The sequence below is a fragment of the Balaenoptera musculus genome, chromosome 7 (assembly GCF_009873245.2).
Source record: "Balaenoptera musculus isolate JJ_BM4_2016_0621 chromosome 7, mBalMus1.pri.v3, whole genome shotgun sequence".
Classification (NCBI taxonomy): domain Eukaryota; kingdom Metazoa; phylum Chordata; class Mammalia; order Artiodactyla; family Balaenopteridae; genus Balaenoptera; species Balaenoptera musculus.
In genome coordinates, this window is record NC_045791.1 from 101830498 (window position 1) to 101856638 (window position 26141).

At 39.3% G+C, this 26141-nt stretch overlaps 1 protein-coding gene across 2 annotated transcripts in view; it reads left to right on the forward strand.

The window, feature by feature from the left end:
* COL4A3 (collagen type IV alpha 3 chain) overlaps positions 1 to 26141 on the forward strand; it is a 130663-nt gene that overhangs the window by 51417 nt on the left and 53105 nt on the right. Inside the window, exons 3-16 of one of the 2 annotated variants that reach the window (XM_036857745.1) lie at positions 9152 to 9208; positions 10923 to 11012; positions 13922 to 13966; positions 14571 to 14615; positions 15339 to 15401; positions 16799 to 16852; positions 18067 to 18093; positions 18633 to 18710; positions 20529 to 20591; positions 20717 to 20752; positions 22545 to 22586; positions 22795 to 22872; positions 24776 to 24838; positions 25206 to 25265. In XM_036857745.1, the coding sequence (XP_036713640.1) occupies positions 9152 to 9208; positions 10923 to 11012; positions 13922 to 13966; positions 14571 to 14615; positions 15339 to 15401; positions 16799 to 16852; positions 18067 to 18093; positions 18633 to 18710; positions 20529 to 20591; positions 20717 to 20752; positions 22545 to 22586; positions 22795 to 22872; positions 24776 to 24838; positions 25206 to 25265 (801 nt within the window). The remainder of the gene's footprint in view (positions 1 to 9151; positions 9209 to 10922; positions 11013 to 13921; positions 13967 to 14570; positions 14616 to 15338; positions 15402 to 16798; positions 16853 to 18066; positions 18094 to 18632; positions 18711 to 20528; positions 20592 to 20716; positions 20753 to 22544; positions 22587 to 22794; positions 22873 to 24775; positions 24839 to 25205; positions 25266 to 26141) is intronic. The other variant, XM_036857744.1, reaches the window with a different exon arrangement.

A 26141-nucleotide genomic window follows, 5' to 3' on the forward strand; every position in this document is an offset into this window, starting at 1 on the left:
TATGTAGATACCTACATAACAAGACAGAAAACAAATACCCACAAATATTTTAGTGATGAAACCCCAAACTTTATTTACAGACACCAAAATTTGACGTTCACATAACTTTCATGATACAAACTATTATTTTTCTTTTGATTTTTTTTTCAATTATTTGAAAATATGAAAACCATTCTTAGCTCACAGGCTATACAGAAAAAGAGGGCAGGCTGGATTTGACGTGTGGACTGCACTATGCCGACCCAGCTGATTTCATGAACAACCATGTTATGCCTATTGCTGGGATTTTATTACATCCTTGCAGCTCAGTGACGAGATGGGGGCAGGAGATGTGCATCCTCTCTCCCCCAATGTCTCGGTAGCCCACAGAGCCGGTCAATAATGACACAGGGCATAGGGTTGAGAATATGGCATGGGTCAACCCCCCTGGGTTCAGATTCCCCAGCTCTGTTCCTTACCACTTGTAGCCTCTTCACCTCCCAGTTGTCTCATCTGGAAGAAGGGACTAATAATAGCATCTACTTCACAGAACTGGTATCAAATGTCAATCAGATCACGCACTAGGCAGAGCGCCCTGGGCAGTGCTCCCAAAATGTTGCCTGCTGGTATCATTAGAGTCCTGATCGAAGTTCATTTTCTCTGCAGCATCCTTTACATAGGATACTGTTGAGTCTATTAATCTTACATGAATGGCAACGGCCTCATAGTCTTACTGAACTCAAAACATTTTAGGGCAAGAAAAATAAAAAAATAAAAACCTGGGAGTTAATGATTATAGGTATAAAGGCCACTCACTGCTTTATGTGAGTTTATTCCCCAGTGGACCAGAGACGTCTGATTGCCACCTTCTTAGTCAGAGCCAGTAATCTGTACATTTGCTGTCGTCCAGAAAATCAAAAACGGGTGGCTGGTTTAGATGTCTAGACTAGTGTTGTCTCTCTGGACAGAAAGATAGGAAGTGGCAGTTGCAGTGAGATCCCTGTGATACACAAGTGCGGGGAAGAAGGGGACACCGCAGAAAAGCAGCACATGGATGTCAGCCTCGGTCACTGGAGGGCAGGCTGCCAAGGCTCACAGTTGGTTGCTTAAGGCAGACGCGGATGGAGGGACCCTGCAAAGAACAGCGCTGGAGTCTGTCTGGCACCGCCGGCCCGCAGTCTGTCAGCTCTTCTTTTCACACACAGAAACTTTGGCCTCAGGCTATTGGCTGGGCAGAGGGTCAATAATCATAATGCAAAATCAACAGAGCTGCTCAGTAGAGTGTTAACCAGCTTTGAACGCTGCCAACTTCCCCTTCTGCTAAACCAGGCTGGGCTGCGTTGGGGGGGGAGGGGAGCCTGGAGGGAGGGCTGGGAAGGCCATGTCTGTTTCACAGGGCTGCACGGAAACGGCCTGCGATGCTTTGAGAGTTGAAAGGGGAAACATCCAAGCTCGTTTGGAAATCGTTTCCTGGCTTATTCATGAACAATTTTTAAAATGTATGTGCGTAATTAGATCCTTTATTAGCTTTAAGAGTAAAAATTAGATAATTTTTTTACTGCCTGCCAGTGCTGAAGGGATGTAAAGATTGTGAGACCCAGTTCCTACTTGCAGACTAGTAAATGTAATAAGCCCTCAGCTCATGGGCATTTAAGTAGCAATATTAAGTTAATATATTAGTAATAGCCCACCTTATGGATAGCCCTCTGTAACAGCTGTAGGGGAGGAAAAAGTTTTCCTAGACCCTCTTAGGGTTCCTAGCTGGGTCTGAAAATTAAACCGACAAAAACAGATTAACAGGAGAAAAGCATACACGTTTAAAAAAAATTTTTTACATGTGCATGGGAGCTTTTGCAAGAAAATGAAGATCCAAGGAAGTGACCAGAGGAGGAAGCATTTAGACCTTTCAGACAAAGAAACAGTAAATTTGTGAAGAATTGATAAGACAAAGAGGTTTGGGCTAGAGGTAGTAAATGGTGAAGGAGTAACTAGGAGATAAGGGCTAGTTTAATGAGGTTTATATGCAGATTCCTCTAGTGCTATCTCTGGGCTAAGATTCTGTCTTTATTAAAAGGAGAATTTATTTCCTGAATTTAGGCACAAAGGGGGGGAGCTTTTTCTGCATTTAGTGTTTCTTAATTACCTTCAATTCAAAATAATATTTGTATATCGAAGAGGCAGATTTTGAGGTGACACATTCTGGTTTCCTTCACAGCCCTCAGTAGGCATCCTATGTACCCTTCTAAGTGCTTTACCAGTGTTAACCTATTTGACCCCATTTTACAGATGTGGAAACTGAGGCACCAGAGATCACCTAAAGTCACACAGATGGCTTGGCAGAGCTGGGATTTAGACCCAGGAAATCTGCCCTGGAGCCAGTGCCCTTTACCCTTCTGCCATACTGCCCCCGAACAGAAGGCAGTGTGCAGGTGATACACAGGCAATACATGGTCACGATGGGAGTTGAAACAGAGAGAAAAGTGTGAGAGTTGATTGATTAGCGTTCCCAGAAGTGCTTGCTGCTTTTGTAATATATTTGATCTGCCACCTTTCATTTATAAACATCAAATACAATTGATGTTTCAAACCCCAATATTTATTTTATTAAACAAATAAAACAAATTGTTTCTGTGCTCAGGTACAAATCATAATTGGTTAATCAGCTAATATATTCAGTAAACTAAGAGGACTATTAACAAATACTACTTAATTCATTTGCAGTGTAACAAAAATACTTTTTAGTCTCTCTGACAATTGCTCAGGACGCGTTATTTGGCACTGGAAAAATGACTTCAGGAGGAAATGTCTGGGAAGGCAGTGGCTAGTTTGGAAAAAAATATCATAAATTAGCATGTATGTCCTTTGGCACAGGATAGTGCAGCCAAAAAGGAGAGAGTGGCAGCCCCCAGTGACTGAGTCTGCTACTGAATGCAGGGCACTCTGCCGGCACCCTATTGACCTATAGAGATTATACTGCGTTGGCCAGAAAGTTCGTTCGGGTTTTTCTGTAAGATGGCATGGAAAAACCCGAACGAACTTTTTGGCCAACCCAATTGCTTCCTTTACAGGTGAGGTAACTTGGAAGGATTAAGTAATTTATCCAAAGCGTCAGATAGTAACTGGCAAATCTGGAAATAGATCCCATACAGATCTGGCAGAAGGCGTGTAATTTCTGGACTTCATAGGTTTTTAAGATTCTCTACCACCAAAGTTTATTTTGCATCCTAAGTGAGGTCATAAAAAAATGAATGTGATTATTAAATGAATGGGTCTCACAGGTTTAACTGTTTAATATGCAATGGTGCTAAAACGTCATGTAATCTTGGGTCACTTCCTGATGTGTTAATGGTTAGCAGGGGGAGAAAAGCCATAAAATCATTATTAAGAGCTTTCTGCTCATGACAAATGATTTCTCACTTCATTAAGTTACATGGAAACTAAGAGGTACTTTATTGTTGGAAGAGGAAAAATCATTAAAGTGTTGCTTAAGAAATATCCATTGTTATGCTTTCTTAAGAGTTCATAGCATTTGGCCATACTGGTTTTCAAGTGATTTAGCATTTGAGTGATAATTCATGGGTTATATTCCATTAATATAATCATGGTGTTTTAAAAGGGAGTCCAAAAAAGTGGATCAAACTCAACAAAAATGAAAATATGGCCACTATCATCTTCTAGTCAAATAAGCTATCTGAATTATTGAATTATTAAAACACATTTGCAAAGTTAAAAATTTATTTCAAGAAAAGCAGCACAGTTAAGAGAAATGGATCTCTTGAGTCTGGGGCTACTGTCATCATCATCCAAAAGAAGTGAGGTGCTTTATTTCACATGGCTCTGTGCTCAGCTCTCTGCAGCACTTGCTACTAGAGAAGCAGCTGAACATCTGCCAGAGAGCTGCCCGGACCATAATTCTGAGTTTATTCAGTCAGGTGGAGCATCCGCATGTCAGCAAAATTGTCACATCCTCTGAAATCCTAGTCAGTTCCATTGTGCAGATACATAGGCAGGCGATGCCTTGCCAGTTTCACTGAAAATTAAAGTTGGAAAAGTTTTGGAGCAGTTCTGCTCACCTGGGCACAGAAACACAGCCCTAGACCTGGCTTTGGAGTCTTGCCAGCAGGGCTGAACATCTACACCGTGGATGGCACTGCAAATGAGTAGATAATACAGTAGACCCTCTCTCAGCGACTCTCCTTTTAACTTTCAGCAACTGGCCAGAACTCTCCATACCTTCTGTACGATAGACCAGTTGGTGCCCACTGTCTGCTGCCCCCTTGACACCCACGGGCTTCCCTAGCACACCGACATACGCCTGCTCCACGGTGGAGCTTTATGATTGCCAAGAGTTAGCTGCTTCTGCCAGTTGTACTTATTATTATAACAAAGTCATCTAATCAAATATTAAATAACAAATTGGTTAAATACAAATGCATAAGAAAGACATGTTTCTCTCGAACTTATGGTTACCGGGGGCGGGGACAGGTGTGGGGAGGGACAGATTGGAAGTTTGGGATTGCCAGATACACACTGCTATATTTAAAAAGTAAATTAATAAATAAGAAAATTCTTAAAGACATGTTTCTTTGAAAACTAGGTTGGAAGATTTGATAAGATAAAATTGATAGAAAACTGCTATTCAGTTAAGTGTGTCTGAGAAAACATTTAAAAAGTTAGAGGGAGAGACTTCCCTGGGGGCACAGTGGTTAAGAATCCGCCTGCCAATGCAGGGGACACGGGTTCGAGCCCTGGTCTGGGAAGATCCCACATGCCACGGAGCAACTAAGCCAGTATGCCACAACTACTGAAGCCTGCGGCCTAGACCCCGTGCTCCGCAAAAAGAGAAGCCTCCGCAATGAGAAGCCTGCGCACCGCAACAAAGAGTAAACCCTGCTCGCCCCAACTAGAAAAAGCCTGTGCGCAGCAAGGATGACCCAACGCAGGCAAAAATAAATTAAAAAAAAAAAAAAAAAAAAAAAAAAGTTAGAGGGAAACATGGATTCGTATCTAGAAGGACTCTATACTCAGATTGCTCCACAAGCATCTTTAAGCAATTGGCCTGTTTCAAAGAAACTCAAACTGGAAATGTCGGTGGTGCATTATGGGTGTGACTTAGCAAGAGATGCCCTACACCTCTCAATAGCAGACCCATTCCCAAAGAAAAGACCTGGGCCCTATTTCACAACATTGAAGAATTGTTGTGCATTTATATGTTTTAAGTTAAAATAAAATGCTTAACATGTTCACTTTTTTTTGTTAGTTTGTTTTTGATTCCTCACTTTCACTAACTTTTTCAACTAACCGACCAGCTGGCTCCAAACCATTAAATAAGGCTTCCACCCTTGTGTGGAAACAATGAAACCAAATACAAACAAAAGCTAAATATGTCACCCCTGAAGATTCAAGCAAACTCAAGGACAATAATGTAAAAAAATCAGGTGCCATGGTTTTGATGACAAAGAACAAGGATCAAAGTTGCTGTCGGTGGTGATGGGCGACCAGTCCCCAGGCAAGAGGGAATTCAGAGGAGCAAGGGCTGACACGCAGTGTCCCACGCCTGACCTCTGGGTGCAGCCGTGTGGGCTCTAAAGCTTCTTGGATCTGTGACAGTCAGTTGTTAAGATCAGACCTCATGTATTGATTACATGTGAAATCATTGTTTAAGACCAAATCTCTGGTATGAAATAAAAGATTTGTGGGACTTCCCTGATGGTCCAGTGGTAAAGAATCCGCCTTCCAATGCAGGGGACGTGAGTACGATCCCTGGTCAGGGACCTAAGATCCCATATGCCGCAGAGCAACTAAGCCTGCACGCCACAACTATTGAGCTCGCGCGCCTCAACGAGAGAGAAGCCAGCGCCCCGCAACGAAAGATCCTGCGTGCTGCAACTAAGACCCGACGCAGACAAAAAAAATAAAATAAAATAAATAAATATAAAGTAAAAAAAAGATTTGTTAAAAATTAAATAGCTTTTCATTTTCTAATGGTCATCAAGGGCCTTGTAAAGCTGAAGATCTTGTTTAAAAACTAGTAACTCGAAGTTATTTCATCAATGTGACTTTCTTAGGTTTGGAAATAATGTTGTAATTGGATAAGAATATACTCTTGTTTTGGGGAGATGCATGCAGAAGTATTAGGGGTGAAGTGTCATGGTGTTTACAGTCTACTTTTGAACGGTTTGGCAAGAAAGTGTGTGTGTGTGTGTGGAGAGAGAGAGAGAGAGAGAGAGCTGTAAAGGCTGGGAAGGCATGTTAACAGTTGGGAAACCTAGATGAGAAGATACATAGGTGTTCATTGTACTGTTTTTCAATCTTCTGAGGATTTAAATTTTTTCCAGAAAAAAATTTATATCCAAGCAAGTAACAACTAATTAGCCTTGTGTTAATTTTAACATGTGTTAAAATAGCCAAAGCTTCTAGTTTCATTCTCTTCCACTTCAATCAATCACAGTTGTTCAGAATTCATACATATAGAATCTATATACATTTATATAGGAAACATCTTAGTCATGGCAGCTCAACAATAGCCATAGACATCACATGCATTGAAATTCCAGGACCAAACTGGATGTAAACAAATTACCAGCGCTCCATCCACTCACTTATCCATTCAGTCAATCCACAAGCATTTGTTCAGGACATATTATATGCCCTGGTTGCCACTGTGAACGAGACTGGACAATTCCTTCTCTCCTGGGGCTTAGGGTCATCAAGGAAAATATACATTAAACATATAACTGCAAGTGACCCAAGGGAGCATATAAGAAGGGGGACCTGACCTAGTTTGGAGGAGTTCAGCAAACATTTATTTGTTCAAGCTAAGGTTGAAAGATTCCCGATAGTATAGAGTGACTATGACTTACTCTAAGAAATAAAATTAAGATGACCTCCATGCATCTTCTTCGGAGTTAGAGGACTGCCCATTTGCCTCCTCTTACCTGTGGTCCAGAGATGCTTGGAATCCAGGTGTTGTGTGGTGTCTGGGAGGCAGAAGAATCAGAGATGCTCATGGTCTCTGACCATGTAAAACAGTGGCCACACCGCTGTGTAAACTTGAGCCCCAGCTCCTTGCCCAGGTTGAACTTCCTCGCCCCAGTATCTGGTCCCCTTGGGTGTAGGACTCAGACTTTCCTTCCTGAGGCCCTGCTGCCTCTTCCAGACACTGTGTGGGAGCATCTTGCCGGTCTTTCCACTCTTGAGGCCAACGATCAACAGGTCCCTACGCTCCAGAAACAGAAGCCAGGAGAAATCTTGTCTTCAGGCAGCTTTTGCTTTCAGCCCAGTGACAAAAGCATCCCTAAAGTGAGGGGCATACAAGCCTGGCTACTTTCCTGGAATGAGAGAAAAAAATGGCATCATAAACAAAAAGCGGATGTGCAAATGAGTGTCTCAAGTGGCATAGTGTTCAGAAATCTTCAGAGAATTAGCTCTACCCTACAGACTGGGATTTTAGCTATTGGTTTAGATTGGTAGTATCAGAGTCACCCAGGGGGCCTAGTTTGATTACTGAGACCAACACCAGGATTATTGATTCAGTGCATCTAGGGTAGGGCCGAGAATTTGCATTTCTGAGAAGTTTCCAGATAATGCTGATGCTGCTGGTCTGGAAATCTACACTTTGAGAACTACTGCTTTAGTAGATATTAGCATACTAGTATACTAAATTAGCATACTAGATTTAGTATATACTTAGTGTACTTAAATATGTGACTGAAATGAACACTAAAGTTTAAAAACCTAGAAAGACAAGATTAAAATAATTAAGCTAGGTATGACTTAATAACCCCAAGCATCTGGGAGGAAAAGCGGAAAAATTTAGTCTTCTAAAAAAAACCGAATAGACAACCCTTGGGGAAAATATAGACTTTCCTTTTCAATTAATTACTTTCCATTCATATAAATTGAGATGCGTGTAAATGTGGTGAGGATCAATGATGAGTGTATGAAAATTACTATGGACTCCCCTTTCTTGAATAACAGCATAGCCTACTGCCCTCGGCTCAGAAAATATATTCAATTAAAGAAGTTTGTGTATTCTTATTTTGATTGCACAAACAGGGTCCCCACTTTGGGAATATCTGAGGCAATTTCTTTTTCTTTTTCCTACCAGCCAGCACATCTCCTAGCCTTGCCCTGCCTCTGCTGTCAATTAATATTTTTTCCTGGGGAACATAAACTGATTTCCAGTCAATATTAACACCGCCCCAAAAAAGATAAATATATAACTATAGAAGGTATGTCAAAAATTTTTTTAAATCCACTGTTTGAATCTATTTCTCTTTGTTCCTCTGCTGGCAGAGAGGAATTTAAAAATTGACCTTCATTAGAGTCGGCGTGTGCAGAGATGTGAAAGCTGGGCTTGTAAGTGTGTCAAAGTGACTAGTTAGACGGGTAAGAGTTCCCAAGTTCACAGCTAAATTTTTGGTTTTGTTTTTTAATTACAAAAAGCATTTTGATATTAGCTTCAGTGAATTAGTTTGTTCTTTAAAATACATGACGGGTACTGATAATCTTTTCTCAGCATTGAACATTATTTCAGGAAAAGAAAACCTTAGAATTACCTATAGAAGATATCACCAATTAATATACACAAATACATATATGTTCATTTTGCTGAACCTAAGAAATTTGCAAACATTAGACCGCTTTCTACCTACAACAATGGCAATTTCATATGGCTCAACTATATATATATATATTTTTAATTTTATTTATTTATTTAACCATTGTTTAATTGAAGTATAGTTCATTTACAATGTTGTGTTAGCTTCAGGTGTACGGCAAAGTGATTCAGCCATATATATGTTTTCTTTTTCAGATTCTTTCCCATTTTAGGTTATTACAAGATATTGAATATAGTTCCCTGTGCTATACAGTAGGTCTTTGGTTCAACTATATATTGTTCTGAAAAAAAGGAGAGTTGACTTGGTTTTTTCCATAAATAAATTACTTGAAATTCCTAAATACAATAAAAATGATGTACTCTCGACAGTTCTATATACATCTCACTTTTCTACTCTATTTCTATTGATAAATTGCTACAGTATCACAGGGCTCCTGCTAAATAGTGTTTGATGCTCAAAGAACAGAAAAATATGTTAGCTTTTGTTCTGTCAGTTGGGATCTATTAAGCCATTTTTAAACAAAACCCTTTCTCTTTCCCTCTTCCTAGGGCTGTGTCTGTAAAGACAAAGGCCAGTGCTTCTGTGATGGGGCCAAAGGGGAGAAGGTAAACACAAAACCTTCATTCTGCTTCTTTTCTCCAGAGAGCTCATTAAAGAATTCACACTCTTCTTTCATTCGTAGCAAAAAGATCAGCAGTATGATATTCCGTTCCCCAAATCCAATTTTAAAGTAACTGTATATAAACATAAACCTAGGGTGGTAGAAAAAGGCCTTGGAGGGGAACTTCAGATAACTTGTATAAATACCGGCAGTTACTGTAACTCTCTTGATCTGTAAAGAAAAAATAGTAAGTTAAAGAACAACAAAGTTTATAAGAATGCCTCCATATGTATACCCTATTTACATTGTTGCTAAACGCGAGAGAACAACTGAAAACAACTTGATTGCCTCACTTTGACAGAAACATTGAAACCTGCAGATTTTGTCCTGCAGCATTGGTGTGAGGGCGCCCCCTGGTGAAAGAATCTTGCAGCAGCACTCTAGCTGAGGCAAAAATTCGGTGAAGGAAAGCATCTCCATTGCAGAATTGGAGTGAAAGATGAGTGCCGTGAAATCTCATTAATTCGCTCCATTAACTTTCAATTTGTGATAATTAAGACAGAGGCAGAGCTAAAGTTTTTCCTTTGTTTACAAAACCCTTTTCTCAGATATGCTAATGAATTGCTTAATATTGAAAAATGACTGCTTAAAAATGTTTTTAAAAGAACATATTTTAAGCTCTTTAGACAAAATAATAAAAATTACCATATTTATTTTAAAATATTCTATAATTCATGTGTAGTTTGATTTAGGGTATTTCCTGAAGCTATAAAAGTAGTATATTCAGATCCATGTTGGAAAGCTATGATTCATTCTCGCATTCAAGAAGCATTTATGGAATCCCTACTCTGGGTGAGATGCTGTTCAAGGTGTGTGAAGGTAACGGAGTATTAAGAGGGGTCTAGCAAATTCTTCCCTTTCTCTTTTTATTGGGTGTGTATGCACACACACAGTGTGAAATCGCTGACTTGATCACTCTGTTTTAAAAATCAAAGTTGCTAATTGTGTAACTAGATTGACTGAATCAACCTGTGGCCTTTACTATTAAAGAGTAACCATAGGATCTATGTCCACGGGAAGATTATTTGTGGCAGAAACATGTCCCTCACTGGGCCTAAATTACTAAATTACTCACTCATCCCTGAGGGCTTTCCCATAATATCATCTCTTAACTGTTTAGCTCACACTTTTCGTTTTGCCACTCGATATCTCTCCTGCATCTCCTCCACAAATAGCAGATGGAATTACTAATCCCTGTGTAATCAAGAAAGGACTAAAACTCATAACCTGTGTGTTGTTCTTTCAAGCTACATAACAATTATGCACACTCTCAAGACATTCTTGTGCCTGATTTTCACTCTCTCTCCATCCCCCAGGAAACACACTTCACCAACCTCCATCTTTCTAACTGGGCTTTCCCCTCAGTTCTTGATTCCTCTCCCTTAATCTCTGCTCTGGGTAGCTCTACCATTTGGGTAAATGTAGAGTTTCCAGGAGACCAAAGACAAACACTTTCAAGCCTACAGACAAATACTAACAGCCGAAAGTTTAGAGTTACTCTTGTACTTACTGCTGAGTGCTATTTCTTTTTAATCCAAGGAAAAAATATGCAAAATATTATCATTACATCATAAAGAAAAGAAAATGATGGTTATGGGTGTGTTTGTTCCTGGGAATTGCTGTTCTGTGTGTTTATTGTCTTGTTTTGATTTTAACAGGGGGAGAAAGGCTTTCCAGGACCCCCTGGGCCTCCTGGCCAGAAAGGATACCCAGGTCCAGAAGGCCTGCCTGGACCACAGGGACCCAAGGTATGGCAGTCTGTGAGTTCAAAAAATCCCCAGTCCACCTAACCTTCTTTATGCTGACCCCAGGGCTGCTGAGAACCTGGAGAGAATTCCACATCGCAGCCAGCTGATGGATGCTCTGGTAATTTCCTGCTCCAGTCATAGCTGGGCCCTCCGAACTGAATCTTATTCCAAGATGATTCAAATGATTATCATTATCTTCAAGCTCCCTGCTCCACCTCCTCCCCCTCCCTGAGCTACAGTCTCCCTACCTGCATCGGCCCCTCCCTTCTTTCCTCCGACATGAAAGGATGAGTTCTTTTTGCCTTCCATTCAGAACCAATCCCTCTACCGGTATCCTGGTCACTGGGATTCCTACTAGAACCATGTTCTGATGGTGTGTCCTCTTTCTCAGCCATTTCAACTTTCCTTTTGATGTTGGTTTTTCTCTTTCCATCCTTAAGCATGCAAATATAAAACCCATACCAATATAAACTTCCTCTAGATCTTTCAGGTCCTGTAACCAAAGGATTGCCACCCTTTCCCTGTCTTTCCTATCTCAGTCAAGCTTCTTTAAAAAAAAAAAAAAAACTAACCACACTGGCTGTGGTTCATCTCCTAGTCACTCCTCAGCCAGCAACAATTTGCCTCCTGCCCACTGCCCTGAAAACCCGCGACCTCCAGATCACCCATGACCTCCAAAAGGCCAATGCAGAAGGATACTCTGTGTCTCTATCTGACCTGGACCCCTCTGCTTTGTTTCCAACTGTGTGGATCACTCTCTTCTCCTCGAAACACGTGTCTTTGTTTCTGGAATCCTCCTTTCTTTGCTTTCCTCTTTCTCAGCTGGTCCCTTACACATCAGGCACCCTAAGGTTCCTACCAGAGCCTACTGCCCTTCTCACTCATCACAGATTTTCATCCTAAAGTCTGTGATACAACAAAGGGCTTTGTTTAAATAAATGCCCTAGAGGATTTGCTAAATAACTGTATAACCACTAGATCTGCTGATGACTCTTTCCTGCTGTGGACTTAAGCCTGGGCTCTCACACATCCATTGGGTCACTGACTGCTGGTCTCCAGGAAGCTGTGAACTAACTAATAAATTATGAAAATGCAATTATAATTGATCCACACGGAGTCTTTTTAAATTTCATATGTATAGAATATTTAGGCAACATTTTCTGCTAATTTATTCTGAGTCAGGCATTGGGATATTTATTCTTGACTGGATCTCATTTATTCCTCACATTGATCCCATCAATCACGACTATAGTTACATATTATTATCTCCATCTTAGAGATGAGGGAACTGATTCTCAGAGCACTTAAGTAATTTGTCCTGGATTACATAGCTAATAGGTGGCAAAATCACAATTCAAATCCAGTATTACATGACGCCAGAATCAAACTCCTACAGCCAAAGAAACTAAACCCACACCTACAGTTTCCAGGTAAAACTGCAAAGCTTATTATTTCCCAGGAATTCTACTTTATTGTATCTGTGTATGCTTTTTGTTTCTTCACTTCTCCTTCCTCTGATCCTAATTTTGAAAAAGTCATTCAGATTCTGGACATTTGGTGTCTGATTTCAGACATGTTTAGTGTCTGAACATTCCGCTGCGCTCCTTCAGGCTGTGACCTCAGATTTCCCTCCATCTTCCTGGTAGAATGAATTTGTCACTTCACCCTGGACTTAGGATCAGCTTAATGCCAACTCCTTCCTTTTTATTTTGTTCTCTGCACCCCACTCTGCTGGTTTCCTTAGCATTTCTTTAGAGAAGCCAGCAATAAATTAAAATTATAGTTGTAAATACATGGTGCTTAGTATAGGTTACATGATGTGCAGATATTTCATAAAGTTCATCCAGAAACTTATGTTGTCATGAGTTCATATGTTAAAGTATAGCTCAGAGATGTAGCCACAAATGATAATCTGATCAAAGGCAGACAATCAGAGAATATTAAAACCTGACCAAAAAGATTTTTCAGGTTTATAAATGTCTTAATTTTAAATATTTTCTATATATTCTCATATAGAAAATATGAGAACGTTTATAATGGGGATGTGAAACCTGCAAGTCACGCTTCTGCCTTTGCAGATTACACACAGCATCCTGCAGAGGAGGGGGACATGGTCACACACCCAGGAATTCTACCTCAGACAGGAAAGGCTGACTTTGGCCTTGACAGTCCAGTCTCAGAAGGCTCTGTAACAACCTTTTCCTCAAATAATCAGAAATACCAAAACATACTGAAACTCAGGAATGATGGAAAAACTTTTGGATAATGGAACTTTCACACCGAGTGGCCTCGTTAAAACAGTTTTGTTTGTGGTTATTCTCTAAGAAACAGGACCTCCAAATGTATTCATTGTGTTCTTGAAGCAAGTTTATCTCTGGTTCAGGCAGTCCTTAGTTTGCTATTTATTTATTTGTGCCCGCCAGGGACATTTTGCTAATAAAGTGTTTCTCATGCACAGAAATATTGGCTGCCATTCTCATCCACTGTTGTAATCGTGTCATTCATCCTTATCAGCCCTCGGCAGCTGTCTGGCTAATGTGGGGCTTTTCCAGCGGCACTTCTCAGACACTAATGTGAACAAGAATTATCATCACATCTTGTTGAAATGCAAATTCTGAATCAATAGGTCTGGGAGGTGAGGGAGCTGTATTTCTAACAAGCTCCCCATGAGGCTTCGGTTGGATCCCGTACCTTGAGTAGCAAGGGTATGAATGGATTTTTGTTTGTCCTTTCGGATAAATACTAGAGCGCCAATGAAGCAACAAGCAATTGAACCGTGTTAACAATGAAATAATCACAAGAGCAAAACTCTTTGGCGTGTGAATAAAACTAGGACCTTTCATTTATGGGCTTATTAGTGCCAAATAATTGTCACAGTACTTACCTTTTGTTTTCTCCTTTGGATCTAGGGCTCTCCAGGACTTCCAGGACTCACTGGTCCCAAAGGCGTGAGGGTTAGTAGTCCAACCAGTGTAGCCTGACTGTTTGATGAAAATTCTTTTTTTAAAAAAAAGAACTCTGCACTGTAAAAGTTATACAGATGTCACAAAAGAGTACGTTGTGTGTGGTACACTTCTATAGATAAAGTTCAAGAACAGGTAAAACCAGTCTATAATGGTAGAAGTCAAAATAGTCCTTACTTTGTTGAGGGTAGGTGTTAACTGACTTTGAGAGGGCATGAGGGAACCATCTGGGGTGTTGGAGGTGTTCTATGTCTGGATGGGGTGACGGTATCACCAGTATGTGCATATGCACATATATAAACATTCCTCAATCTGTTTGTGGAAGATTGGAGCACTTTACTGTATGCAAATTAAACCTTAAATAATCTTCCCAAGAAAGGCCAAAAACAATCTTAATCATCTCTTTTTAAAAGTTATATAAATGGAAGATTTACAAAGTTTGTCAAGCCTTTTTTTGTTTTTCTAATAGTTTTTAGTGTTCCCAATTATAGTTGCAGAACGGGGTTATTGGCATGGTAAATCATTTTTTGTCTATAGGTTGAACATCTTTAAAGAGTTTCTTTCTTGCTACCCTTTCCGTTTTCTATGTCTTTAGGGAACAACTGGGTTACCAGGATTTTCAGGTCCTCCTGGACTTCCAGTAAGTAATGAGAAAAATGTGTAAATGGAATAATAAGAAGCAAGCTCATTTTAATAAAGATGTTAAAGCAATAGCACAAGAAAATGAGTACTGATACATTTGCTACATGATGAAAATATCAGAATCACATAATGTATTAGAGTGTGGATTTACAAGACATACAAGTCAAATTATATTTCCTGAAATACAAACAGATGGAATAGATTGGGATGGAATAGGATAGAATAGGATAGAATAGAATAGAATAGAATAGAATAGAATAGAATAGAATAGAATAGAATAGAATAGAATAGAATAGAATAGAATAGAATAGAATAGAATAGAATAGAATAGAATAGAATGAACTCTGCTTGATAGCACAGGATAATAAAATAATAAAATAGTTACCTCTGTGCACACTTCCCTCTTCTCTCTCCTTTCCGCCAGCTTAACACAGCGTGCTAATGGACTTATTTTATATAGAAAGACCTTTTGTTTTATCTTAAATATCTGTATCTCACTGGATAATTTTTGGTTTTAATTAGCCTATTTTATTTGCTATGATTTTTATTTAAATTATTATCTAAAATAACTAATTTACTACTTTATTTAAATAACCATTTATACTTAAAGAACTATCTAAATTAGCCCATCTTTTCCCACCATTTTTTCTTTTCTGCACTGTTTCCACCTGGTCCCGGGGCCTGATTATCTCTCCTTTTTGACACTTGCTCTATTGTTTAGGGCATCCCAGGCCATCCTGGACCGTATGGACCTGTCGGTTTGCCAGGATGCAATGGTTCTAAGGTATGTATGCCTCACACAGGAGATGGTTAGTTAATGTTTTGCTAAATGAATAAATCAAGGTGAAGTAGTAATGAGACAGGCTAGGCTTTCCTTGAAATATTCTTTTAACCAGAACCAATGGTATGTGTCTTCAGGGCAGACATATGATGGTTTTCTTTCTTCTTATGCCTTTTTCTTTACTTTCTTCCAGTTTTATTGAGATATAATTGACATAGAGCAATACATAAGTTCAAAGTGTACAGCATAATGATTTGACTTACATACACCATGAAATGATCATCACAATAGTTTAGTGAACCCACCATCTCTTATAGATACAAAATTAAAGAAAGAAAAAAAATTTGTGTGTGTGATGTGAACTCTTAGGATTTACGCCATCAACGTTCATGTATGATCTACAGCAGTGATAATTAGATTTATCATGTTGTGCATTCCCTCCCTAGTACTTACTTATCTTATAACTGGAAGTTTGGAGTACCATTTGAGTGTCTGCATCCAACTCCCCCTCCCCTCTCCCACCTTGCTTTCTTTTTTTAAAATATTTATTTATTTATTTTTGGCTGCCTTGGGTCTTCGTTGCTGGTCGCAGGCTTTCTCTAGTTGCGGCGAGCGGGGGCTACTCTTCCTTGCAGTGCGCGGGCTTCTCATTGTGGTGTTTTCTCTTGCTGCGGAGCAGGGGCTCTAGGTGTGCGGGCTTCAATAGTTATGGCACGCAGGCTCAGTAGTTGTGGCTCGCAGGCTCTAGAGCGCAGGCTCAGTAGCTGTGGCGCACGGGCTTAGCTGCTCCACGGCATGTGGGATCTTCCTGGACCAGGGCTCAAACCCATGTCCCCTGCATTGGCAGGCAGATTCTTAACCACTGCACCACCAAGGAAGTCCCCCCAACCTTGCTTTCTGATTGTTTTTAAAGGAAGTTCTCTGATGTTCTCCCACCGAAATATAACTGGGGGCTCAAATGGTTATTTGCATCTGCGGTTGTGAGTGTGTATAAATCAGAAACTAAGGCTTGGAATGCAAAATTGGTCTTTGGAATAGAATGACTGAGCTCTTCGATGTTCACTCATCTCCTTTGTTTCCTGACTGCACTCTCCTTTTCCCCAGAATGGTGGCCATGAAAGGAGTAATTACTAAAGTTTCAAGGAAGCAGCAATTGAAAAGTTCTTGGCACAATTAGCCTTTTGCCATTTATGCACAATTTGAGAAACAGTAGATTCTAATCCTGTTTTCAATTAAGATAATGGTTTCCTGGCCTTCAGCCTCATGACCCAGTAGCTGTAAGGAATTTGGGTTACTTTGTCTAGACTTACCACTGCGTTGGAAGAGAGAAACAGGGAAATTATCTCAATAGGCTGTTCTAGAACAACTAAGAAGAATGACAAGCTCTGTATGTCTTCCAGGGTGAGCAAGGGTTTCCAGGACTTCGGGGGACACCAGGCTACCCAGGCATCCCAGTACGTTTATATTTCTAACTCCCCATCCAAGACATGAAGAACAATTACAAGGAGTTTCCTTTGGAATGACCATATACAGAAATCTATCATGACCTTGGGGAAGTCTGGGGCAGCCAACAGTAGACATTCAACTAATAGTTGAGAAATGAATGAATAAATGCACTTTGAGACTTTGTTTTGCTTTCGAGACACTGAAGGGGAGATGTGAACTAGGCAGTGGGAGAGGCCTGGATTGTGGTGACTCAAGGATGGAAGAGAGGAGAAAAGGGCCCTGGAACTGGGACTTAGAGAGCTCCAGCATGTAATGTGAGATCAAGGACAATAAGCCTGTAAAGGAGGAAGGGCCCTCAAGGTAGAAGAAAACAAGGAGGGGTGTATTCTGGAAGCCCAGGAAAGATGTTGCTAAATAACAAAAATTTGACCAAGTAAATCTGACCATCTAATATTGGCCTTATTGGATGATTCATGAATCCGGCAGCATCCCATCTAGCAAGGAGAGAGTTGCTGCATCCAACCATAGATAGGAAAGGTTTTTAAAGCCAGAGAGGGAGTGGAAAAAATGACATTATTAGCAAAGAATGTATTTTTTTATTAACAAAGAAGGCATTGTCTTAGGCAAAGCTGCCTCCTAAGGGGAATGGAAGGTGCTATTGGGTGGAATATCTTATTAGTGCAGACCAGGAATTTCCAGGTTGGCTGGTCAAAGGTCACATTCCTAGGGAAGGTTAAAACTGTAGTCAGGTTAGGTATTAAGTCTTGGTTTACTGCTGTGGACCTAACAGGAGTGATTCCATCTTGGACTCATTTTCTTTTTAACAATTTCCAGTAAAGGGGAGTGACAGACAGCTGTCTAGTGCTGTTGAGAAATCCAGTAAGGCGGGAACCAATGTGTTGTCGTTGGTTTCAGTAACATCAGAGTCACTGCAGACTTTAACTTCCATGACAGATGGAGGGAGGACATAGATGTGAGTGTAAGAAATATGTGAGAGATGAAGAGAGTGGGAAGTTTGCAGATGACATGAAAGATAGACAAGGCAGCATGGGGAGGGTGGATTTAGGGGGAAACTTTGTTTAAATGAGAAAGACTTGAGCATGTTTAAAAGCCAGTGGGAGGTATACAGCAGGGAGAGAAGGCAGAATAGCAGAGAGGACAAAGCAGGGATGCTGTGTATTTGATTTGCCTCTGGTTGCTAATATGCCGCTCCTTTTCCTAGGGTGCCGTTGGTTTGAAAGGAGAGAAAGTAAGTTATTTGTGGCGTGTTATTGTTGAAAAATCTCTAATTGTACATATGAAAGGGACTTCTATTAAACAATGACATAAGTAATTACAAATCAGATCCCATGATTAATTCAGAAATCATAATAATTAGGACATGGTATTTATCCCTATTGAACAACTTCTACTTCTTATCATGAATATGTCTTCAGGATTACAAGTTTTGTATTATTCTTTAGGAAAATGGGATCTGGGAAAAGAGAACTGAACTTATGCTCAGGGCCCCAAATTCTAAATAAGGAATTGCCACTCATTTTGGTGTCTTGGGAAATGGTCTATTATTCTTGTGTCTTTCTTCCCTCCACAGTAAATGGTCAATTTTAGAAAATACAAAAATGCTTTAAATTCTTCAAAATGGAATAACTAAATAATCCTAAAGCATTTCTCTAAGTATATATCCTGAAAGCGCTTTTATCCTTGAAGCAGTAGGACCTTGAATAACCATTTAAAGGAGTTTTGAAGATATAACATTGCTTATGTTTGATGAACTTCTTCATTTTCAAGGGGGCTCCCGCTGAAGGAGAAGGTGTAGCCCTTGATGGAAAAGGTGACCCTGGGTTGCCAGGAGCTCCAGGATTCCAGGTACGCACTTCAGAGAAGGTCCCTATCATTCTCGATCTCTTTCTCTCTGTCTCTTTCTTTCCACCTCTTTTTTTTCTTCTTCTTCTCTCTCTCTCTTCTTCTCCCTCTATCTCTTTCTCACTCTCTTAAAAATATTTTTCATAGATATTCATATCTCTTCTATTTACATATTTACCTCATTTTATTCTAACACGTTCACCTCATTATAAGAAACTACATTTAGCGCATATAAAAAAGGTGATTTTGTACATATGTCTTTTAGCCTCTTCTTAAGTCTCAATCACCCAAGCTTTACTAAATCTAAGAAGGAGGCTTCAAGGAATGGTTGTGTTCCATTTACTTTGTATTTGTTGAAATCCAGGATAAGATTGTATTACACGTTGAATACAATTTAAAATTGTAATATTACGTAACAGTCCTATTGTAAAGTTTGCATGATAGTAATATTTTATTTAAATGCACCTTTCTCCTGTTGAATAGTTTGCTTTCTGATCTCTAGGTATGTCGCCGGAGGGTGATCCAGAATAGATACAAGGAAACAGCTATTTGGTGGCTGTGTGTACTTTACTCTGTGATTCAAAAGGATCTTTTGATAATAAATTATTTGATTGGTATATGTTTTTGAAGACCCTCAAAAAGCTTTCTTACTGCAAAGAAGTAGGAAAAAATAAATACGTCTTAGCCAAAAAAAGGGGGGGGTGATCTTTTGATACTAACTTTCATGTTAATTAATCAGAAATATTTTAACTTAATTCAGAAGTATATATGGACATTCCTGGGCAGAGATAGGTATTTGCCTGAGTGAGTCAAAGAGTTTGAGTTAAGGTAGTTGAACATCTATATGGTGAGCCATGGCAGCTAATGATGGGCTGCAAAACTGAAGAATGACACGGTTAGGAGCCATATAAGCTTTTGAGAAAAGATGCAGAATATGATGGCTCTTGTTTTTTTGCTTAGGAAGCATTTAGGGAGCCAGATGCTGAGGGCAGGGAATCTAGTAAGAGGAGATAGTAGCAATCTGGGACACGGATGTATCCCTTCAATGTGTATTGAGTGTTGGCCATGTACCACATGTGCTACTGCTGCAAGTATAGCAGTGGGACCTTCAGTCATACAAGAAATCCTTATTACGTGCCAAGTAGGTTCCAGGGGCTATTTAGGCGCTGGGGATACCACAGTGCACAAATCCCCAAAAATAGTTTAACAAAAATGTTTGCCCTCATGGCACTTACATTCTAGAAGGAGAAAATATTTAAAACTGTAAATTACTAAGTATATGTTGTATTAGATAGTAATAAATGCCAAGGAGAAAAATAATGCAGGGTTGGGGGATAGGAAGTGTCCAGATTAGAAGGAAGGTTGTGGCATTAGATTGGATGGGCAGGAAGTCCCCATGGAAAGGATAACGTTTGAATAAAGATAAGAAAAGGGAGAGAAAGTGAGTTATAGAGATATCTGGGGAAAGAGGATTCTAGGCAGAGGCAGAGCAGGTGGAAGGACCCAGAGGTAAGAGCATGCTTGGAGAGGGAGAGAGAGAGAGAGAGAGAGGAAACATTTCTAAAAATTGTAAAACTCTTCTAAAGTAAAGCAACTGCTCTGGTCATTTTCCTAGAAATAGTACCATCAGGATGATCCTGGTAGCCTGTTATACATGGTAACACATGTTACACATGGCCTTTATTGAAATTAATTGCAGCCATAAATAGGAAACATTAGGCTCTGATTTTTCTAAAATAGTTTAATGCATTTAACTAATGGACATTGTTCTTCAGTGAGAAGTAAATTTAAACTTATTCTAATCCTTCTCTTAATTTAAAGGGTTTGCCGGGCCTTCCAGGTTTTCCTGGACCTATTGGTCCACCTGGCCCTCCAGGATTCCTTGTGAGTATGAAGCCGCCATTGCTATAGACGTGGTAACTAATAAAAGAATTATAGCCTAAAATTTTAAACGGAGTTTTAGGCTTGATTCATTACCCGCTGTAATTTTAACTGGTGGATTTTTCTAGGGCTTTCCAGGAGCCATGGGACCTCCAGGACCTAAGGTAGATGACAATTCATATGCTGTGTCAACCGGCACATCCTAACCAATCTAAAAGCCAAACTCAGTCTGATTCCACACGTGGGTCACTGCTGGGCGCCCCTCTGGAACTCACAAGGATTCCCAGCAGGGAAGTGAGCATGACTAGCAGCTCGGCACCTCCGACTTCCCTTCTCCCTGCACTTCAGTAACTTGATCTCTGATACAAAGCGTCTTAATTCAATTATAAGGAGCTCCTCATCAGGAAAAGGGCAAGGATTCCTACTCCTTATGTTTCCCGCAACACTTTGCCTTATATATTTTTTTTACTGGGCTGCTTCCCAAAACCAACCTGTTTTTATACTAGTAAATAAAAATGACTATTCATGGGCTCATTAAGCAGGGTCCTGCATTTCTTTCTATTGCAAAGGCCAGCTGTTAGTATTGCGGAGGAAAAAACCTTTTTCTTCTATCTTCTTAGGTTCAGTGACTGGGTTAACTGTAGGAAGAAAGCCTGATTTCATATGCATGTGGAGACCTCACAGAAATGAAAGTGAAAACCCCAAAGAGGCAGTCAGACCCAGAGGCTTGTATACCATTTTAACAAAGGGTGATAAATTTGTGGAGGAGTGACAGGACAAAGGAAAAGGGTTTTGAGCTTCTAGGGGCAGTAGATTATGGAAAGGTCAATATATGGGGGAAACTAATGGAAGATAAGTGTTATTTCAGTAACGTTTGTTTATGCAGACTTAAGTTAGTGTTGTCTCCAGTGATGAGTTGTCTTCTCTTCCTGGTACAGCAGAGGCGAGGGTGACACCTTCACAAAGGGAAATGTATGCCCTGTCTTGAGGCAGATGGGGGAGAGCAAGGAACTTTTTCTGCATTTGCTGTTTCTCACTTGCCTTCAGCTCAAAATAATTCTTCTGCCAAAGTGGTATATTTTGGGGTGGCATATTCTGATCCCCTTCATTATCTTAAGTAAGAAAATGTTGAGCAAGGCTGAGCCCCACCAGGAAATTACTTACTATCAGATAGCCTTTGTATGTAGGGTACTTCCCAAAGTGCTTTCACATTTATTATTTCATTGATGTGTGTGTACACACACACACACACACACACACACGTGCATGCACATACATACCCTGTGAGATGAATAGGTTCAGGTTAAATGAATCATCAAATAGTAATTGGCAGAGCTGAGGTTTAACGTCTTTTGACTCCTCATCTTGAGCTTTTCTCTACAGCTTGTGGCCTAATTGGGGGAAAATCTGCAAACTCAAGAGCAGAAAAGCAAAGAGACATTGGCTGAAATGATAGATTACTGAAGAGAGATGATTCACATTAGACTTATCTCATGTCACTAACTTACTAGTGAAGTCAGGTTGCTTGAATTCTATTCTTAGTTCTCTATTAAGTTTTGAATTTCAGAATCCTGAAGATCAGCTACACATCCCTCTTATTTTTAAGATGGGGAAACTAGGGCATCAGGAAGTTACCAGCCAGAGGAAGCAACATTGGCTGGTGGCTGAGCCAGAAAAATGTCCTCCGAGCTGGGTTCCTTCCCCTCCCCCACACCATCTCATGTCATCACTTGCCCTATTAAGTAAATCCCTTAAGCTTTCTGCGCTTCAAGATCTCTACTTTTAAAAGAAACATGTTGCCACTCCACTCCAAGAAACAGCTAAAATAACTTTTACAATACTAACATTACAGTTAAAATATAAATGTTCAATTATAAACATTGAACCTTAATGGGTTTAGACTATACATTCATGTTCATTTTTTAAAAAATAATTTGGTTTTGTCTTTTCTTACAGGGTCACATGGGTGATAAAGTGATAGGACAAAAAGGAGAGCGGGTAATTTAAATTCTGTGGTTTATTTGTGGGCAAGATATTTTAAGTTCCCTAGCAATCAACTTACACAATTTATTCACTAAGTCACACTGAAACGAAAGTATTTCCTGTGTCTCAGGTTTCATTTGCTTTATCTTCTTAGGTAAGAACTAAAGAGGAAATTTAGATCTCTCAAGCTTAGTTTTTTATTTCTGAGTGTATTTGTCTTTAGGGTATGAAAGGATTAACAGGACCGCCCGGACCACCAGGAACAGTTATCGTGACACTAACCGGCCTGGTTAACAGAACGGTAACTCTTCAATTTTATTATTAGGGTTGCGCCTTCCCCTTTCTGGGATGAGGTCCTTTGATCCCTTACCTCTTTTATAAGCTCTGTCACCTAAGCCCAGCTCAGCCAACCTGGGCCTCTGGATTTTACTCCTTCTGCATCTTTTACTCGAGAACTAGAAAACATGAAATGGGGAAGATACAAGGCAAGCCACTTCCAACATTCTTGAAGGAAGAGCCTAGATTTAATTTGCTCACCCATTATCCCCATCCCTCTCCTTGTTCCTAACATAGGGTGGGTATACGGTGAGTATTTCTGAATAAACAGTAGCAAAATGGTGTGTGGCTCTGATGCAATTGGATAGTAATGACCTAAAGATAAGGGTAGAGCAATATCATAATCAAATGGGACCTTTTTACCCTGCCGTCATAACCCCAAGGCAACGTGGCCCCCATTCCTCTCCAAGGACCCTGTGACTCGTTATTTTGACATCATCATGTGCTTTTTGCTCCCACATTGGGGTAGCTAGAAGGACCAGAGGATGGAATTGAATCAGATGCTCAGAAGAAGTGCATTACGACATCATACACCAATCCTAGACACCAGGTTGATCCTGGAATGTCTGGGAAGGGGAATGGGGAGTGAGGGGGAAGCTGACAATTTTCTTGTGGATTAACTAAGAAATAAACATAAATCATCCTTCTCCTTTAAACTTATGATTAATTGTTTTTAATAATAGCTTGATTGCAAAATAATACACATACCATAATTTTCACCCTTTTAAAGAATAAAATTCATGGGTTTTAATTATATTTAACAACATTATTGAGATATAATTCACATGCCATAAAATTCACTTATATAGTGTACAATTCAGTGGCTATTAGTATATTCATAGAGTTGTGCAGTTATAACCATGTGCAATTTTAGAACATTTTCATCACCCCCAAAAGAAATCCCTTAATCATCTCTTTCCAGTATAATTAATTTTTAATGATAGAAATTATCAAAACAAAACTAGAAGAGTTAAAACAGAACATGGTGAAGTTTTATATGGCCAAAATAATAACTCTCATTGAAGACTGGAAAACAATTGGCTGAGGAGAATAACTGAACTTTTCAGAATTAATCAACAAAAGTATATTTAATAAAATCTAAAGCTTTATTGGCTGAAAATTTATGGGAAAAAATCTTATTTTGACAAAATCAAGATCTGGAAGATTTAACCCAGGGGACAAAATTGAGTTATTTATAAAAATGATGCCCTCAGAAGGATACTCACATTGGGAAAAAATTGTTTTTGAAAATTATATTTTCACAATATATGAATAAAATGTGATAAGGGCAAAACAAACCTAATTAATGAATTCAATCCTCATTGTAACATTTACTCAGAACATAGTTGATCTCAGTGAAAATAATTTCAGTATATTAAAAATGAAAGTAAAATACATTAGAAATGATCTAATTGTGCTTATAGAAAACAGATTCAAGAATTAAATTAGTTTAATACAGTTTGATCTAAAGGATACTTTCATTTTTTTAAAAAAAAAAGAAAAGGTTGTAAAAAGGATATATTGTATAGCACAGGGAATAGAGCCGATATTTTATAGTAACTATAAAAGGAGTATAATTATAAAAATCTTGAATCACTACATTGTACACCTGAAACTAATATAATATTTTAAATCAACTATACATCAGCTTAAAAAATAAATATAGCACACCAAAAGTTTGTATATTGTTTCGGGGGTTCCCAGGTATAAAATTCAAAATGTGAAAATTGATAATGTGGTGTGTTAACAGGAGGTATATAAGTAGCTTGAAAATCCAATCCATTGAACAGATAGAGGACTTTTCCAAGTATAGTCAATAATATCTTGTTTGATCTGTTTGTAATGACCTTAACTTGTTTTTGCGACAGGACCTCAAGGGGGAGAAGGGAGACCAGGGAGCCGTGGGCCAGTCTGGACGCCCTGGACCCTCAGTAGGTCACTAAGAATCATGTTGTTCCCTTGAAACAAAGAGTAGAACCTTAGAGCATATTTTGACGTATTATCTACCTTTAAATCTTAATATTAGCTAAAGCACGGTAGTATTTTATTGCAGAGATCTTAAATACTAGAATTATTTTACGGCCACTTCTAGCTGAAATCCCTGCACTGTTTTACATGCACCCAATGGCACCCATCTTATGATTTATCTTCAGCATCTGTTTTAAAATTATTAATAAGGTGTCCTTCTTAGATAACCCACCATTTCAAAAATTATAACAAAAGGGAAAAGTTAATAAAAATCAATGTAAGTCAAAAATCAATAATTTACAAAACTTGACCTAACTCTCATTAATACAGGGGCCACCTGGGGAATCTTACAGATCAGAAAAAGGTGCTCCTGGAGAACCAGGCCTGCAGGTGAGTTTGGAAATTCAGTGTCATGTGCAGCCTAAATTAGTAAGTACTCAGGACTCTTGAGGTCGTGAATATAAGGTGCTTAACTCAAACTAGCTTAGATTTTTTAAATTTTTTAAAAAAATTTGGGAGGTAGAATTTATTTGTTCAAGTATCTGAGAAGTTCAAGGCTAAAACAAGCTTCAAGGACTTCTGAACCTGAAATGAAATGGGCAGGACTCTGTCCATTTCACTTCTGCTCCTCTCTGTGTATCAGCCTCATCCTCTTCTTTGACAAACGATCTTCATCCATATAGGGGGTGACGGGTAAAAAAAGAGGAGTATGTAGAAACGACAGAGGCTCACTCTCCCACCCAGCTCTATTTTGCAAAGATTTAAACACATATATTGTTTAAAAACTCTAAAAATTATACACTGGGAAAAGTATATTTTTTTCTAAGAAAAAATATTCAACTAATATGATTTTTAATTTTATCATGGAGGGTAAACACCATAATAGTTAATCCCAAAAGCCCTGTCTGTTTGAATGCTGCAAAATACCTTTTATACATATATTTAAATATAGGCACATCTGGAGTTCAGGGAATTGCCAACATCGCAAATGAATAGACTGTGAACGCCTCGCTCTTTCTGGATTTTCCTGTTCAATTCTCTGCTCAGTGCTTCCTTGATTTTCCTTCTAAGCTTTGATGAGTAGTGTTAACTCTAGTTTAAGCTTAGCTCTTAATATCCTCTCCTTTTTCCAATGACCCTCTCTAATTTCCCATTCTGACTGGTTTCTGCCTTCCCTGGCAAGAGAAGGTCATCACCTGTTCTGTGATTAATAGTTTTTCCTTTTAATAAGTGGGGGAAACCTCAGTCAGGCTTTCTTGCCTAAGG